Source organism: Vespa crabro, chromosome 10, assembly GCF_910589235.1.
Source record: "Vespa crabro chromosome 10, iyVesCrab1.2, whole genome shotgun sequence".
Classification (NCBI taxonomy): domain Eukaryota; kingdom Metazoa; phylum Arthropoda; class Insecta; order Hymenoptera; family Vespidae; genus Vespa; species Vespa crabro.
Genome location: NC_060964.1, coordinates 2562537 through 2580948, shown reverse-complemented (window position 1 = coordinate 2580948; position 18412 = coordinate 2562537). Strand labels below are relative to the sequence as shown.

At 26.4% G+C, this 18412-nt stretch overlaps 2 protein-coding genes across 4 annotated transcripts; one reads left to right on the top strand and one right to left on the bottom strand.

Moving 5' to 3' along the window:
* Positions 1-680: 680 nt before the first annotated feature.
* Positions 681-11049, bottom strand: LOC124427702 (protein MON2 homolog). 3 transcript variants are annotated; one of them, XM_046970943.1, is made up of 25 exons: positions 10737-11049; positions 10386-10517; positions 10089-10271; positions 9761-9997; positions 9574-9699; positions 9294-9491; positions 8950-9202; positions 8727-8880; positions 8223-8462; positions 7851-8137; positions 7262-7632; positions 6970-7182; positions 6674-6849; positions 6402-6564; positions 6127-6274; positions 5736-5989; positions 5509-5643; positions 5163-5413; positions 4917-5079; positions 4698-4841; positions 4303-4616; positions 4028-4212; positions 3621-3864; positions 3371-3453; positions 681-3263 (listed from the first exon to the last, which is right to left on the bottom strand). In XM_046970943.1, exons 1-25 carry the CDS (start codon positions 10854-10856, stop codon positions 3094-3096), a joined length of 4944 nt encoding a protein of 1647 aa, XP_046826899.1. In that variant the 5' UTR covers positions 10857-11049; the 3' UTR covers positions 681-3093. The 3 variants fall into 3 exon arrangements, with proteins under 3 accessions (XP_046826899.1, XP_046826900.1, XP_046826902.1); XM_046970944.1 differs by having other exon boundaries at positions 3371-3447; XM_046970946.1 differs by having other exon boundaries at positions 8727-8832.
* A 639-nt stretch (positions 11050-11688) lies between these two features.
* Positions 11689-18380, top strand: LOC124427421 (nuclear RNA export factor 1-like). The gene is made up of 10 exons (XM_046970326.1): positions 11689-11949; positions 12257-12561; positions 12639-12725; positions 12808-13051; positions 13119-13312; positions 13386-13498; positions 13880-13916; positions 14022-14257; positions 14433-14601; positions 14689-18380. Exons 1-10 carry the CDS (start codon positions 11871-11873, stop codon positions 15124-15126), a joined length of 1902 nt encoding a protein of 633 aa, XP_046826282.1. The 5' UTR covers positions 11689-11870; the 3' UTR covers positions 15127-18380.
* Positions 18381-18412: the final 32 nt, after the last annotated feature.

The window sequence follows — 18412 nt, the reverse complement described above, 5'->3', positions numbered from 1 at the left end:
AATATAATATGTAATTATAATTTAAATTTTATTTAGGAACATTAATTTTACCGACAATCTAATTTATTATAAAGTTTACAAAAATGCAATCTAAAATACTGACAATAATTAACAATAAAAGAAAATTAAAGCTAATGAATTAATAATATTATTAATTAAGACAAATAAAAAGCATGCTTAAAATAATCATATTTTCTTTGTATAATGGCGTTGCAATATATGCATCTCTTAAAATCAATGATAGCTTTGATTCTTCTTTATAAATTTTTATTTATAATATACAACTGTCTTACTATTGTTATTAATGAAGAAAATAAAATATATATATTACATATGCTTTCCGTATATTTTTTATAGAATACTATATTTGTTTAAATGATAACTTGTAATCTATATATTTTATATGCATTTAAATGTAAATATGAATATATATTTCATTTAGTATGAATAGAATAAAATTACCTTTATTACACCATGCACAACACTGTATTTTCGTGCAGAATATGAAAAGATCCAAATTTTATCAAGATTATAACTTACATTTATGGTATCTATTCTGATTTCCATATATGATAAAATTCTTGATTCTATTTTAGAATAAGCAATGTTTGGGCAATATTTATTAATAAAATTTCAAGGATTTTTGTGCAAGTATATAAAAGAAAATATTTACACAAGCATTTCATATATCATTCTTCTTTATTGCGCTCTCAACATATTAAACTCAATGTAATCTTGCCTTTAAATATAACACATTTTATTATGTAAGAAGAGGAGAATAATGAATGACCAGATTACTTAATGTCAATAAAATCAAGGAGAAGATGTCAATATTATTATATCATATAAAAACGTATCTATGCAAACATTCATAAATCAATGTGTATAGCTGGCTTTACTTATTGTAATTTCTTCGTGTCACTATACTTATAGATTTAACTACTGAACTTTGATATAACATATAGAAAGCTTAAAATTAGAGAATTATCCACTCGTTCTACGATATACGATGAATTGTTATTTATTTTCTTAGTTAGAAACAGTTATAAGTACATCATTATGATATTTTAGAAGCTGCTTTCGAAAATAGTTAATCTCTTAAATTTCTCTTACTCGCTATTAAACAATATATGTACGCAGTACACAAAATACATTTTTTAGCAAAAGTAACTTCACACTGACTGTGTATGCATGTGAGTGTGCATCTGTGTATGCTGCACATTTTGTATATCACACTCAACTATAAGCAAATAAATTTTATCTTAATACATGGGAAAGAAATGCTTATTGTTAGCTTGCGATTATAGTTATTAAGAAAAAATTACTATACGCATATATATGTTTCAGAGTCCAATATAAAATTGCGATCTATTCGGTATAATTCAATAAATCGTGAACGGTATAATTCGTACATGTAAGCAAATATATTAGTCTTTTTTTTATGCCTGGATCTTTGTTAAATGTATTTTTCATTTTTGATTAAATTTACAATATATTTTATCGTTTATTAAATCACAAAGAATATATGTTGCAAATAAACAGAGTATATTTTTAAATAAAGAAAAGTATAATAAAACTACTTTAAAAATAATAAGATTTTTAAATAATTTGTTAAATTTTTACAGTACATACAATGAACACTTTTTATAATTCTTATTATAAGCAAAATATTTATTATATAAGTATCAAAAGCAATAGTTCTATTTCGAGTTGGTATTTTTATTAACAGTGTAATAAAATATCCTCTGTTTTATAGTGATGTTACTATGTTTATAATCAATATAATTTTAAAGATGTAGTATCATATTGCAATATCAAAGAAAAGGGCACATCAAAGAATATTTGTTTTTATCTGTTGAAATAATCATTTGTGTATTGTCTAATCTGTCATAATCTATATAAATATTGTCATTATAACATGAATGTATACATCATTAAATAAAAATGACATTTTGAAATGTGTCTCTTATAAAAGTTTTTAATTATTAATACCTCTATGAAAAGAACATGCATGAGCACATATGTAATGTATAGGTTAAAATTATATATTAATGTCTATGATATTTATTGAATTTGCATGAGTTTATTTACAACTTATATTTATGATATTACATAAAAGTAACTATAATAGGTATCAACGTCATACATTTTATAAAATAGTCTTGTAGGTAATACACAGATATTGTTGCCTAGAATTTCATATTTACACTATTGATTTGAAAAAGCCAGCCATGAACTGCAAATATATACACAATTGAAAAATATATGTATAAGTATATGTGTGCATCTATGTAGCATGTATATATCCAAATGTATGTATGTATATATGCCCAGTGGTTATAAAGTAGTCCAAGTTACATGTTCTTTCCTTTTTTTTAAGTTAAAGTTCTTTGATTATTAAAACAATATAAAATAAAATACATATGTAACTCGACTTTTTTTGTAGGTTTTACCTAAATTTTATAATCATTGACACACATATCTATGTGTATATTTGTATATAATAATATATATATATGCAATTCGACAATGATCGTAAATTATATTACAAGATGCATGTTATCTATTGACTTTTATGAATATTTAATTTGTAAACAAAAATCTGTTTTATTTTAAATAAACATTCTTTGATTTGTAACATTTTCGTTAAAATATTATCTTAAAATTAAATAAAATTTGCAAAAAAAGTATAATAACATAATATGATTTAACTGTTAGCACAATTATAAAATTATTTATGTTATATGTGTATAATATTTACGATTGCAGGTACTACTATGATTATATGAATTATATTAAGAAGTTCATATTAGCTTATTTTTGATTGCCAAGCATTATGTATAGACGCGTTTTGCTAAAAAATTTATACAAATTTGAACTCCCGTTGTCAGTTATTCCTTTATACTACAAAACATATATGCATTGATTTCGTTAATCGATTTGATAAGATATTTATCTAATTGTCGTGTTCTAGGTAAATGTCCATAATATACAAATAAAATTACATTAAATATGTTTCACGTATTTACGATATTTGATTACTTTGTAGTATGACGTGTCGATATTACATTTCAACAGAAATGAATACAGTGGTCAAACACCAGTTGATGTTGGGGTATTATTTAAGGGTGGTTTTAATAAATCGTGATATTGTAATAAAGCTTCACGTAAAGAGCGAGTTACTTGACCTGAAGCAGATGCAATTGTGCATTCTACCAAGCATGGGTATAATCCAATTAATTGTTCCCATACGGATCGATCAACTGAAATATAATATTTTTTTAAATTTATATATAATAATATTTTTTAGATTTATTATTGTACTTATATATTAAATTATATAATAAATAATATATTTAACATTTTATACCTTTATTAGGAGGAGCTTTTTTAAGTGATATTACAAGTGTAGCAACAGCCTTTAAAACAAATGATATTTCAGATAATCTGTACCTAGAAAAAGACACCATAAAAAAGTATTTTAAATATATAAGAAAATTTTTATATTTTATATTGTTTAATATTTGTCAAATATAATCTGATATATTATATAATCAAATATATTCAAGTATATATTTATAAATATTTAATGTTTTTCTAAAATATATTGATACTTTTACCTAGGTAATGGGCATTTGCCACTGCGCCTTTCATTTTCAATAAATCTTCGTAGAACTTCTTGGAATCTATGTAAAAGTGCAGTAACTGCTAAACGACCCGCGACTCCACCTTCATCATTTTCCAAAGTTTTATTAGAGTCTGGTTCTAATTCGTTATTCAATCCATCCAATAAAGAAAATTGTAATAATGTTTCAAAACATGTCTTTGCAAATTCTTCTCTTAATTTCGCTTCACCGCTACTTTCTACAACCATATACAATATTTATTTTTATCAAATGTAAATTTCAATATTATATCCTGATTGTTAGTATTTTGGAAATTAATACAGTAATATGAAAATGAATTATTAAATATTAAACCATTTCTTATAATAAAGTATATAACAGTAATAAATTAAAAATATTACCAATATTCACTGTAGTCGCAGAGTGTATAGATCCTTTATTTAGAAGCATAACAACTCGCAAAATAAATTGGTGAGGTATATACTGTGAATGTGGTAATACTTCATCTCTGAGTAACTCCATTACTTGGCAATCGACTGCTTCATCTGCTTGAATTTCTTCAGCTCCACGTTCTACATTTATTACACTGAAAATTATATAAAAATATTGAAATTTCAATTGTACGAAATATTTTATATAAACGAAATGAGGAAATGTAGATAAAAAAAAATTATACCTTTTTGGAAATAAAAAGTCATCCAATGTGCTTGCAAGTTCAGGCCACATGCTTTGAAAATGCTCTGGATATTTGCGTGCTAATGGTAAACCGGTATGCAAAACAGCTAATAAACTTGTAACAGCTAACTTCCATGTTGTTGAAGAAGGACATGCATATTTCATAGAGAGAGGCACATGAAGAGCTTCTATTATGTGTTTTAATACTTGTCCATCAATTACAGCCATTTCGTGCGCAGTCTTTTGATATAAGTTCACAACCATGGATAATGCTTTTTCTCCAAAGGGAACATAATTCATTATCACCCAATCAGCCTAAATAAATAAAGATGCTTAAAGATATTTCAACGCTTACCATAAATTATTTAAACAATAATTAAAGATATAGATACGTACAGATACACCTCTAATTTGTGAAATATGTTTAGTTGGTATTCTACCATAAGTAGGAGCTTCACAAGCAAGTTTTGAGAAACTTAATAATTGAAGAAATATTAAAACTATCATTGTTCTCAAATTTTCAGGTCCATTTAACGCTTCCTATATAATTGATTATTTTTTTAGATATCCAAGAAGAATAAGCCAACTAAGGTATCTAGTAAAGTAATATTGCACCTTTTGAAGAAGTTCCATAGAATGTAGTACACCATCTTGTAAATGTGTGAGAACAACATCTGGTACAGTGGGTAGAATATAAGGCGTTGATTCGCCATGTACTGGAACCGCGACTACATTTTTTAATACAACACATAATTTATCTAAATCAGTCCCTGTAAATCTACAATACAAAAGAGTAAAAATATAAACATATATCTACATACAACAGAGATAAACTTTTGTAAATTACAATGAATTATATACTTTTTTCTAATATGTTGAAAAACAGCTGGAAATATGTGAACAAGAGCAGTCAAAAAGGCTTGTGAAGGAACATAAGGTTCTGTTTCATTCTCTTGCGGAGGTGTAGTACTTTCCGTACCGATATTAAGCCAAACACGCCATGCTACTATCCAAAGTGCTTCCGAATCAGCCGAATGCGTTATTTCATTATTATCACATCCTTTTTGTAAATATAAAATTTCTTGAAATGACTTTAATGCTGCTAAAGATACCTGCAAAAGATTTAAACATATATATTTTTATTTGGTTAAAGTTTGTATATTAATATATTTAATCATATCGTATATATTAAATAAAAAGTACATACCTCGTTATTTTTACTCAGTGCAGAATTTTCTATAAATTCAAGAAGTAATGACCAAGCTCTAGGAAAATCACCTAATAATTGTAATAGTTGACGCTTTGTATTAAAAACTCTTGCAACACCACTTAATGTTAAAACCTATAAAATTATTATATTTTCATTTAAAAAATTAAATGTCTAATTTTCTCTATTTATACATTTAATATTTACTTTATATATTAAACATATACCTGTGTTTCTGCCCATTGTTTTTGTGCTGTATTTCTACTATGATGAATAAGTATATTTCCACCAGTATCGACCTTTTCATTGCTTGCTGAATTAGATAAGCTTCTTACTTTACCTAATAGTGGAAAAAGGACTTGCCAAAGCACTGCTTGCCATGTTGGTTGATGTAAAAGGCTACCATGTGCAGAAATTGTAGAAAATAAAGTTTGACTAGCTGATTTACGTACAGCAGGACGAGAATCCACACATAGATCACCTGATAGAAAAAAAATTGAAAAGATATATTTAAATGATAATTTATAATAATAATTTTATAATAAATATATATTTTATATAAATATAAAAATAAATTTATAATAATAATATATGTTATGCAGAGAAAAGCTGAATTACCTAATCTTGCATAAAGACACATCCATAGTTTATCAAATGGTGGAATATTTGTTGTACCAGGAAAATCAGGAAATACAGATGATGAATCTCCACGTAAGGACATACATAGTTTTTCTTGATTTTGGTAGAAATAATCACTTATATTCCACTAAAATTTATAAATAATTTTTATACAAATTAATTCTTTACTACTTGTATAAAAGAAATAAGTTCATTTCAAACAACATTGTTTTTAGACTACATATACATATATATAGTCTAAACTATGTTCTCACCATTAGGCCAACAGCTGTAAGTGATATATTTAATTCTTGTGTTTGTGACCCAAACTTTGCTGCTGTATCAACGCATTGTGGGAGACATCGCCATGGCATTACTGGTAAGAAATCAGTTACTACTAGTTGAAGGCATTGAAAAGCAATGCGTACTAAGGCTTCACTACAAACAAAGATTTTTAGATCAAGTATCTATTTTTAAAGTAAATATTACTATTATGTAAAAATCATTAAATATAATTTTACAATATAAATTTTTGATCTACTATTACCCATGATGATCAGACACCGCTCCAATAATATCAAGAACTAGCGGCCAGCCATGAAAAAGCGTTTCTCCAGCACCATGAAGTATTTGCAAGACACATTCTAATTGTCGCTGTCTGACATCTCCATGATGCACTGAAGATAATTCTGACAATGGTCCCAAAAGTAATGTTTGTAACTTCTGCAAGAACAAAATTTAAAAATTTATTTCTATTCATCAATCAATATTTAATACAAATCGCATTTAGATTATTTTTTTTATAATTAATTAATGATAATTAATAATTAAAAAAATATTTACTTGGTTATCACGTAATGGTTGTGGATATTTGTATTGTAATGCCATTTTTACAAGGTATGTTATTGCTTCAACGCCCCATTCTCTCATACGAATATGCGGATGTTGACATACTTCTAATAAATGATTTGTAAGTGGTCTCCATAAAACTTCTACGCGTGACAAATTTACTAGTCCAGTTTCTAAGAGTTTAGCTACAGCAAAAAGTGATGGTTCCTAAAAAATAAAATGTTATAAATGAATTTAAACATCTCCAAATAAAAGCCAACAATTTTTAACAGTTTTTAGAACATACTCTATTTGAATATGCTAATTCCATTGCTTCGTGACTCAATTTACAAAGAGCATCTATTAAATGGTGTAAAGCCACATCATCAAGATGCTGACTACTTTCAAATAATCTGCTTAACATAGCACTAAGTACAGGTAAGTCTGCCATTACAGCATTAGTTAATACTGCATTGGGATCAGCAGCAGATCTTCCAGCTTTCAAAGATCCACCAGTAGATGGTTTCAAACCAAGTATCCAAACAAGATGTTGAAGAGTGGTTAGTACTAAATGCCAAGCACTACCAAGTATACTGCCATGACAATGTGCCAGTGACAATAATGCACGCATACATTGGAGATTTTTTGCAGTTAACATAACAGGACCTTGATGTGCACCTAAGTATAGTTATTGTATTTAATATTTATATTTTATATTTAGTGATTATATAATAGTGCAACATGCTTGAGTGATACCTAATATAATAAACGAAAGAGTATGTTGCACCATTTCGCATTATAAATATTCAAAATTTTTATTGAGTCGTTTTACATATGAATGCTTCTTTTACATTCATATGTAAGAAACTTCTTTTTTTTTTTTTTTTTTTACATACCAACAGGTAAAGAAGCTGTTGGTAAAGGAGTTCCAACAGCAACAACTTGATGTCGATGATCTGGTTCACCCATAGATAAATTATATTGATTCGATTCTTGTGTGCGTGCACATGGTATACCTTGAGGTGCATTATATAGTACTGTTAAGGCATAATGAGGAGGTAAAGAACCTTTACATATTGCAGTAATATATGCATCACGAGGACTTTGCAAATCCAGTTGACCACATAGAGCTGCATATGTTTGAATTGCTTTTAAAACATTTTCTGTAGCAGATTCATCAGTACTGAAAATGTTTTATGATATTTATTAAACTATCAGGAGAATATGAATAATCGTAAAAATAATATACTATTATTTTTGAAGAGTACCTTGCATCGATCAATGGGCTTAATGCTGCCAGTAAACCACACCAACTGGAAGTGATCAGTTGTACATGCAATTTTTGTTCAAATTCAGTCGGTTTATAATGACTTTCAGCATTTTCTTCTCTTGTGCCATTAATTGCAAGAGCAATCGATCGTATTATATCTAATAGACATGCATAAGCTACACTAATTCCATAACCAATTGGTATTTGTGGTGGTTCAACTTTATCAAGCATTTCCAAACTGAAACACATATTTTTCTATACTTATAATTATGTAAATTGCACTGATCATATTTATAAGAATTTAATATTATCAATAATGATATTAATAATATATAATTACTATTATTATAAACACCAGTAATGCTGCTTCTACTATTATTACATTATTAGATTTATAGCAGTAAAACCAGTAATAACAACAGTGGTGGCAATAATACAATTAAAAATAGAAGCAATGCTAAATTATAAATTAGATTTTATATAATTTTATAATAATTCTTACTAAATAGATTTGGTATGTCCACTTGTAAATGATGCTACTACTGGTAACCAAATACCACGTGAATAAAATCCAGGTTGTGGAGATATACCAGGACCAACAGGCATACCTGTGAAGATTGGAGAGCCAGTACTTTGTGGTACTGGTGTACTTGTTGCTATATAAAATAAATTTATATTATACACATTCATCTATTATTATATTATTAGATTTATAATATAATTACCTGTTCCAGTTTGACCTATCATTTGAGGATTAACAAAAAGACTATGTACATAGGCACCTAAACTATTTACAATGTCCTGAAAAATATTTGTTGCGTGTGGTTTTAAATCATAACATTCACAAAAATTTGTTAAAAGATCAGCTTGTACAGTCATCTTATGCAATACTTCCAATGCTAAAGCTCTTTGCCAAGTAGGTTTGTCTGGATCCAAAAATTTAACAATTAAAGACAAAAATATTTCACACTCTGTTACCTAAAATTAAATAATACTTATTAGGATATTATTACAAGTACAAATTATTTTTATATCAATGTGAAAAATATATACTCTTTTTTATACTTACCAAAAGAGAATGATACTTTTGTATAAGGATAGATACAACTCTCAACAAACGCATACTGATCGGAAAATACGGTTTATCAAGTGGTGTTGCTTGTTGTATTGAAGCTGGCACAGAATTACGATATTTAATATTGGGAGAAAACAGTTTTATTACAAGTGCACACACTCTTTCCTTTAGTAAGAAACTAAATTCAGGATGCTGAATAATAAAAAACAAATAAAATTAATCTACAAATATTTTACTTTGCTTAAATTAATTTAAATAACTTTTTTTTAAATACCTTAAAAAATACAGATGAAAAGTTGGTTAAAACAGATTCTAATAATTCTAAACCAAATGTTCTTGTCATTTCAGTAATACCTATGAGCCAATATGGTTGATCAGCATTTACCAATTGTACTAAATCCTTTAAAGAAATGACTTATTAATTCTCTTCTTATGTATGAAGAAAAGATTAATTAAATTACCTGAAACATTAAATATGCATCAGCAGCGCAAGGCCCAAGACCTTTCGGTGCTTGATTCGTTGGAGTTTTCAATTCCTCCAAGTTAACTTCTTCAACTTCTGAATGATCAATCATCTGTTCATCTTCTGCAACTACTCGTTCAAATACTAATGATACCAGTTGTCTTACTGTTGCACCTGCTGTGTTTATTGTTGTACAATCCTTGGTAAAATGTAATCTAAAGCAAAGAACCAGATTCTGCAAGTAAAAATTTCAATTGATAATTTCAATAGATAAAGTTTTATTATATACATTTTATTTTTACAATTGAATATATATTCCTAATTACCCTTGCAAGTGTATCTCCATGGACAATAGTATTACTTGTAAGGAGAAGAGTTACAGTCTGTAAAACTTTAACTTCTTCAGTTCCTGTTTCCATAAGCATCCATAATGTATCTGTAATATAACGAGCACCTTTCTGATCTATGGCTTGCTGAGTTATTAATCGTTGCATTATACCTAAACAAAACTGAAAGAATTTAATAATATTATTAATTTTTAATAATATATAAATACAAAATTATATCAAGATAATATAATGTTTATATATTATAATAACATAATTATCAGAAGAGATACTAACTTTAATAATTTTTATATCTTTACTTTCACAACCTTGAACTAAAGGATATAAGATTTGATTTACAATATAATATATTGGACCTCCGGGCGTACTCATAGCAGTCCTTATTTTTGTTATTCCTTCTTCACATGACTGACAAAAATGATTTGAAATTAATATATATTTTTTGATTGTATTAAAGATATATATGAAATGCTTATAACATATAATTATTTCTATCGAAAACATATATAACATTATACTTATTAGTATAATATATAACTTCAACATTAAATCTTGAAACTTAACCTACATTTATTCAAAGTAACGCAATAAAAGTGTATTAAAAGAATATAAGTAATTGTAACTGACCTCTTTTATTTGAGGATACTTTTTCTTACTTTCAGAAGCAAGAACCTTCAAGTCGGCTTGAAGGGATTCTAAGAATTTCGAGGTATTATCCTGATTATTTGCGACGAGTGTATTTGCCATCGTGACAAAGTATGTGTCCCCTTCTTAATAAATTTAAATATATAAAGCGTCACTCTAGCTCATAATAAATTAATACTTTGTCACAAATTCTAATACTTTTATAATAAATTTCATAACTACATAATAGTAGGTGAGTTGGCATATCGTATGCCGATTATCAGAAATGACAGCAACTGAGTGACGATCCATTAAATTTAGCCTTTACGAAATTATCTAGTTCGCAATTATGATTACATTGTTGGTTCTAACAAAATGTGTAAACTAGTCCTAATTCATTTTCCAATCACAAAGACTAATTCTTCTACGACAAAATATTCTTGTCAAAAGTTTAAAACAATTGGATGAGACATTCATAATTGATACAAATAATCCAATCATTGTTAATATATATCTTCGTAACTTCCAATGATTGGCTATCTAAATTTTCAAATTTTATGTAACTATGTTTCTATTGGTAGCAGTAGTTGATGAAGGTTACATCGAAAATTCTTAAAATATAATATTTAAAAACGATGTTTGTGTATATATATAATTTATAATTTATATGTTTTAACATATTATTATAATTAAGTTTGTTTTTATAATAAAAACTATTTTATAACATTACAAATTTCTATGTATCTACAAGAAAACGTATACATATATAAAAAGACTTAAAAATGATTGGTTATAATCTTCTTTGAAGCAAGACAAGAATGGTATATATATATTTTTCAAGTTTTGTCCAATTATTTTCCAATAATACGTAGTGATCAAAAGCATACGGAAATGAAACTAGGCAAACTGGTATGTATATTCTCATCATGCGCTATCAATGTACCTGAAGTACACTCACTATACATGACTGAACTTCGAAGATTGACTGCTAAGTAGCGCTTTAATCAGCGTAAATTTTAGGCTTCAAGGTATTGCTTCTTCTTAAAAGATCGTAATATTTTCTAACCTGCTGCATTGACTGCGATGCTAAATATTTCATACTTCTGATTTTATGTATAATCTAATTTCTAATTCGAAATGCCCAAAAAATCTGGTAAATCCGTGTGGGGTAATCGAGGTGGACGAGCAAATAATACTGAAGAGAAACATTACTTTGGTAAATATTATTTACGATCTAACTATGCTTTATTTATAACACATAACTTCGTCATAGACAATTTATTCTTGATACTTTATTCGTCACTTGCATTTTTTCTATATATTATAAAATGACTTATAAATAAGTATTAATATTGCATTTTTTAATGTAATCTCTTTAATAATAATTTTTTTTACTCCACAACATCTTTTGTTTTTGTAATTTCTTTTGCAAAGATTGAGTTGAAGTCCAATATATCTTAATAGATATTAAAAATACGAACAAGAAAAGAAATGTTATCTAATATTCTATTATATTGGTATAGGACATGATGATAGACTTGTCAGAATGGAAGGAAGATTATATAGTAATAGGCCTCGTGTATCATTTAAGCCACAACCAAGGCCTAATAGAGATATACCAAGAAGTTTATTAGAGGCTTATTTAGATGACGATATTGCAATGAGTGCAAATTCAAATAATAACAATAATAGACAAGTTATTGTAAGAGGGAGAGGAAGAGGCTTGTCTAGAGGTAGAAATAGTCCTTTACCACATAGAGGTTTTCGAGGGGGTATACTTCCTAGACCACAACTTACCCTTGGAGAAGCTAATTGGTACAAAATTATTGTAAGTATTAATTAGTCATACATACACACATATACGCATATATATATACATATTAAATAATATTTATTTTTCTTTAGATACCATATGGACAAAAATATACAAAAGATTATGTAATAAATAATCTTTTGAGTTATATCACTCCAGAAACTTTTGTGCCGATTATGGTAAGCATTACTTAATGTTTTTGAAAGTAACTTTGCATACATTATTTAATAAAAAGCTTTAATTTAAAACTTCTATTTATAGTACAAAGCCATGGGAAGTGAAGCTGTTTTCTATGTCGATGATCACAAAACAGCAAATGCACTTCTTAATTGTGATCGTAAAATTACAACGACGGAAGGTTTTAAGCTTCAAGTTAGAGTTAAACCAGGATTTCCTCAATGTGAAATTAATGATAAATTAAAAGAAAGATTAAAGCAAGCTATGGTAAAACGATATGTTCAAGAAAACAATGCTTTAGATTTGTCAAGATTTCATCAGGATCCAGGTTAGAATCAAGTCTATTATAAAAAATAAGTTTATTGTTTATTATTTTTATTATTTCCATATTACAGATCTTGTTGCTGACTATTTTTGTGCATTGTTTCGACCAGTTATGTTACTAACTGTACTGGACATTGTCTCAGAACATATTCCCACATTAGAAGCTTTAAATTTAGATGGCAACAAACTTAATTTAATTGAAAGACTCAATGTGCTTCACAAAAAATTTCCAAAATTGAAAATATTGTATATAGGTGACAATAAGGTAATAATGTATTCATAAATTTAATGAAAGAAACAAATACTAAATATATTACTTTTACATGTATGATTTCTAGATAAGAGAAATTAATCAATTAGATGTTTTAAAAGATGTGAAACTAGAAGAGTTACGACTAGCTGGAAATCCTGTGTGCATCAAATATAAATCTCGACAGAGTGATTATATTAGGTAATGTATTGTTGAAATGGTAATGTTGTTTTTCAAATTAGGAATTTCTTTAAAATTATATATACATATGTACATCACACACACACACAGACACACACACAAAAGATATTGTATTAATTACATGTTCAGATTTTATGCTGCTCTTTTTTCCATACATTTTTATATGTAATTAAATTTCATTACATATTCAAAATTATATAAATATTCAACAATACTTCTAATGTTGTCTAATGTAAGTTCACATTAGTTCATGAGCATATACCGATAGTAAGTTTTTCTATTATCTTAATTATTAAATTATGAAATAATAAGGCAAATATTTTTGTTATTTACAATTAATTTGGAGCTTCCGGGCTTCTGGCTTTTCTTTCTTGGCAATAGTGATGTGCGGAAAAGATTTCCCAAGCTCCTGAGACTGGTAAGATATATTTTGAAGTTAAAGCTATATTATATATATATATATATATAATATGTTATATAATTATTTGAGTATACAACAAATATATATAATATATTTTGAAAGGATGGTATGGAGTTACCACGTCCAATCTTATTCGATGTTGCGGATGATACATCAAAGATACCTCCTACCCAACGAATATTCACTACAGACACCAAGGCCCAAGAAGTAGCAAGTCAATTTCTGCAACAGTATTTTATGATCTTTGATAGTGCTAATCGCCAACCACTGTTGGATGCTTATGATGAACATGCATGCTTCAGTTTAACAGTAACTACTCATCCTCATAATCCCAATAAGTAAGTCAATATTTCATATTAAAAAGATCATAAATTATAATTTGAATGTATAATAAAATAAACATCCACATGTAGAATTTTATTTATTTTAACTTTAAATGGAATTTAAATCGATCTTAAAAATTACAGCAATATGTAACTAAAATATATTACAAATTTTTATTTCTTTTTATAGATTGAGTACATACATCTTGGAAAATAGAAATTTATTTAGAGTAAACGATACTAACAAAAGACAAAAATTATTAAAACAAGGAAGATTGCCTGTGGTTTCATTTATCTCAGAAATGCCACAAACTAGACATCATTTACATACATTCACAATGGATATTACTTTAGTTACTGTAAGATATTTAAATTCATATGGAAATGAAATTATAAATGTATACTAAGTATATAATATATTTTAAATTAATCTGATTATTTTCTAGGAAGGAATAATGTTAATCACAGTAACAGGATTATTTAAAGAGCTGAATAGTAAAGATGAACCTTTACGGTATTTTAACAGGACATTTATTATAGTGCCAAAAGGAAACGGATATTGTATTCTTAACGAGCAGTTACATATCAGTCATCCAACTGAAATGCAACATAAACTTTTATCAAATCATCCTGCAGAAGCACAAATGTCTGAAGGCCCCTCGATATCTAAAACATCAAATTCTGGTGTAGAAGCAACAGTTCCTCAATTATCAGAAGAAGTAAAACAACAAATGACTGTAACATTAAGTCAGCAGACAAACATGAATCTGGAATGGAGTTTAAAATGTTTGCAAGAAGTTCAGTGGAATTATGAAAATGCTGTATCTGCATTTCAAGAATTTTTTAAGCGAGGACAAATACCATCAGAAGCGTTTAGTAAGTAAATTTTGCTATCATTAAAAAGGTAGAAAGATGTTTCAGATTCATGTCTTTCTGCTTGAAGACATATTACTTAATATGAATAAGGTGCTGAAGTCTTGGGTATTCATAAAATTTCATAATAATATTTTATATTTCATTAATTTTAACTAAAGAAAAATGAAAAAACAATTAAATGTTTTTAATTCATTATTCTTTAGATAAGATGTTTATTCAAGACATTTGCAATTAAACATAGATTAGAATATAGTATACAACATCAGCTTTAAGTTTATATTCTAAATCAGAGATGTGCAAACTTTTTGTGGAAAAAGAAATTATTTTCCTACTATTGTTATTTTATTATTTCTATTAGAGTATGCTGACTTCTCCAGCATTTTCAAATGCTATAAATCACATATGATCTCTTTATTTGTAAACAAAAGATATCATAGTGTGGTAAAATAATAACAGTAAATAAACGCTTGCTGCTCTGGCATGCAATCATGAAAGGCAGTAACTCCAAGAGAGTTAATTTAAAAAAAACACCTTCAAAATTTTTGAGGAGTTATTTTAGACTTGTCAAAAAAATCATACGAGAACAAATTTTTCGAAAATACTGCCTTTATTCTTTTTATTGGTACAAAATGCTTTTCTTTATGATGGAGTACCCTGAAAACGTAAAAGCAGTATTTAATTTTCTCGAATAATATTTTGTAGGATTTTTTTTACTGCTTTTCTTTATAACATGTAATAGAGCTTTTCAAGACAAGTTCAAGTATAAATAAGTCAGAATGTCAAAAAATCATAAATACTGCTTTTGTTAATTGCATGACAGCGTTGGTAGAAGTGAGAATTCGCTAAGGAAAAATAAAATAAATAGTGAGAATAAGGAATAATTGGCTCTGTGAGCCAACTTTGCACATCTCTGTTCTAAATAATACAAAAAATGAAAAAATATCACTTAATATTTTTTCAATGCAACTATATGTCATCTTTACAAAAATTTCACTTTGCAAATTACATATAACATATTGCTGCATATGCAATATCTGCAAATTGCTTATTATTATATTTCTGTTGGTTATTCATGATTTATAATATTTTATTACATTGATAAAAAAGATTCAGCTTAATTTTTATATTGTATTATCATGAACAGTCGCTTTTGATTACAAAGCTATACATGAATTAAATTCTTTTCCATGTTTGATATAGCTATAAAATATTTGATCTGATGGTATATAATATGTGGTGTGTGTGCAAAATAAGAAAAAATACTTTGTTTCTTTTTCTTTGTACATAAATCTAATCATATGTTACAAATAACACGTCATCTACATATTATACTTGTCTATCCTATTTATAAACTTTCAGAGTTATATATGAAAATGAAGTTTCAAAGTATTACGTATGTAATACTATTTTACCTATATTGCTTACTATGTTTGTTTCACAATTTATATAAGTTAAATTTGAAAAAAGAAATTTCTTAAGAATGTACTTCAGCATACATAGTAATAATATATATTTATATTATATCTCTAAAATATTTTATAAGAGATTAATATTACTCTGAAAGTAAAATTACTCACACACACATACAGTATGTCATTACAAGATAAAAAAAATTGTTTAGTAATATATTAATTTTAAATAAGCAATATACGTAAATAAATTTTACATATCTCAAGACAAAATATTCGAAAAAACTCTAAGGATACGTAAATTACATAAATTTTTCAATAATTCACAGATGAGATATGTATAATTATAATATCAACGCAGATCAATTATTCTTAAACGAACATAGTAAACAAATTTTATTTAATTTTATGGAAGTAAACAGAAATTACTAAAAATTGTTTTAATTACAAAATTTTGTTAGATTTATACAATAGATGCGTAATTACTCATACAAAAAAGGTGAATTTATGGAAACCAATGCTATAGATATATTATAAGAATTTCTACATTTTTGCAGGAAAATTTAAAGTAAAATGTGAGTATAAATTGTTCGTAAATATCTGAAGTTTTTTTTACCTTTTTATCGTATTTTTATGATTATAATTATTATCACATCATTATTATTATTATTATTACTATTATTATTATTATTATTATTATTATTATTACTATTATTATTATTATTATTATTATTATTATTATTATTATTATTATTATTATTATTATTATTATGAATACTGTTATTGTTAATATAGTATAATTGTGGTTAAAAATGTGTGAGGTTTGAAAAATTAATATTTTTTGATTTATTTCTTAGAAAATATCATATAAACGTTTTTTTCATGAATGCAAAAATAAAAATGACTTCCAGGTGCACATAAAATTATAGACTGTGATACAATTAATCACTAGTCAATAATTTAAAAGATTTATGGATACAATGAAAAACTCAAAGAGTTCATTGTCCATACCACCTATAAATGATTACAATGGACGACATGAAACATGATATAAGCGTGGTATGTCAAACGCTTAAAAGAAAAAAAACACATGTTTATGCTGAACAATTTATAGCCAGCAAAACACTAAGCACCTGGATAGAAAAAATCCACTATATAAATGTGGTATTCATATATTATGATAATAATATACTTATATATACATATAAACATCATGCACATAAAAAACTATAATTGCATTCAAAACTAAAAACTTAAATTATATGGACAGGATTAACTTGGGGAGCATTTAGCATAATAGCTAATAATGCTTATAAAAATAGATTTCTATATAATTTTGCTTTTTCTTTAGCTTATAAAAAAAATATTAATTATATTCTATATATTACATTTTATAAAAACATACTTCAAATAATTTATACTCACATTTCACAGAAAATTATAGTTGTAATTAGCAGTATATACAATTATATTTTTGATTTTTATTTTTTTAGAAAATAAATTGTGATATATATAGATAATAAAACCTTAGTATGACTACTAATATTTTTTCTAACATTGATTTTGTAAATTAACAAACGTAAATAATTAATACATTTACGTTTATATTTATAAAGAAGTTCTTCTAACACACACATACACATATATATAAATTTATTCTGTTAAAACCTTTGAATCCAAATTGATGAATATTAAAATCCTTTATGTATGTATGCACACATAAATGTTTGTATTTGTTTGTATACGAAGGTATAAATATCGTTGTCTATGTATAAATTACTCATATCATTGTTAGTTTTGTAAATATGAATATACAATAAAACGAAAAAATATCATTTGTATATATAAAATTACATTTTTGCATAAATTTAATATACCTGTACAC

Coding starts and splice junctions, on each gene's coding strand:
- LOC124427421 (XM_046970326.1), top strand. CDS start 11,871: ATGCCCAAAAAATCTGGTAAATCCGTGTGGGGTAATCGAGGTGGACGA. Junction 12,726..12,807: donor AAACTTTTGTGCCGATTATG/GTAAGCATTACT, acceptor TTCTATTTATAG/TACAAAGCCATGGGAAGTGA. Junction 13,052..13,118: donor AAGATTTCATCAGGATCCAG/GTTAGAATCAAG, acceptor TCCATATTACAG/ATCTTGTTGCTGACTATTTT.
- LOC124427702 (XM_046970943.1), bottom strand. CDS start 10,856: ATGGCAAATACACTCGTCGCAAATAATCAGGATAATACCTCGAAATTC. Junction 5,080..5,162: donor TTTCAACATATTAGAAAAAA/GTATATAATTCA, acceptor TTTGTATTGTAG/ATTTACAGGGACTGATTTAG. Junction 3,865..4,027: donor TGCGACTACAGTGAATATTG/GTAATATTTTTA, acceptor ATATGGTTGTAG/AAAGTAGCGGTGAAGCGAAA.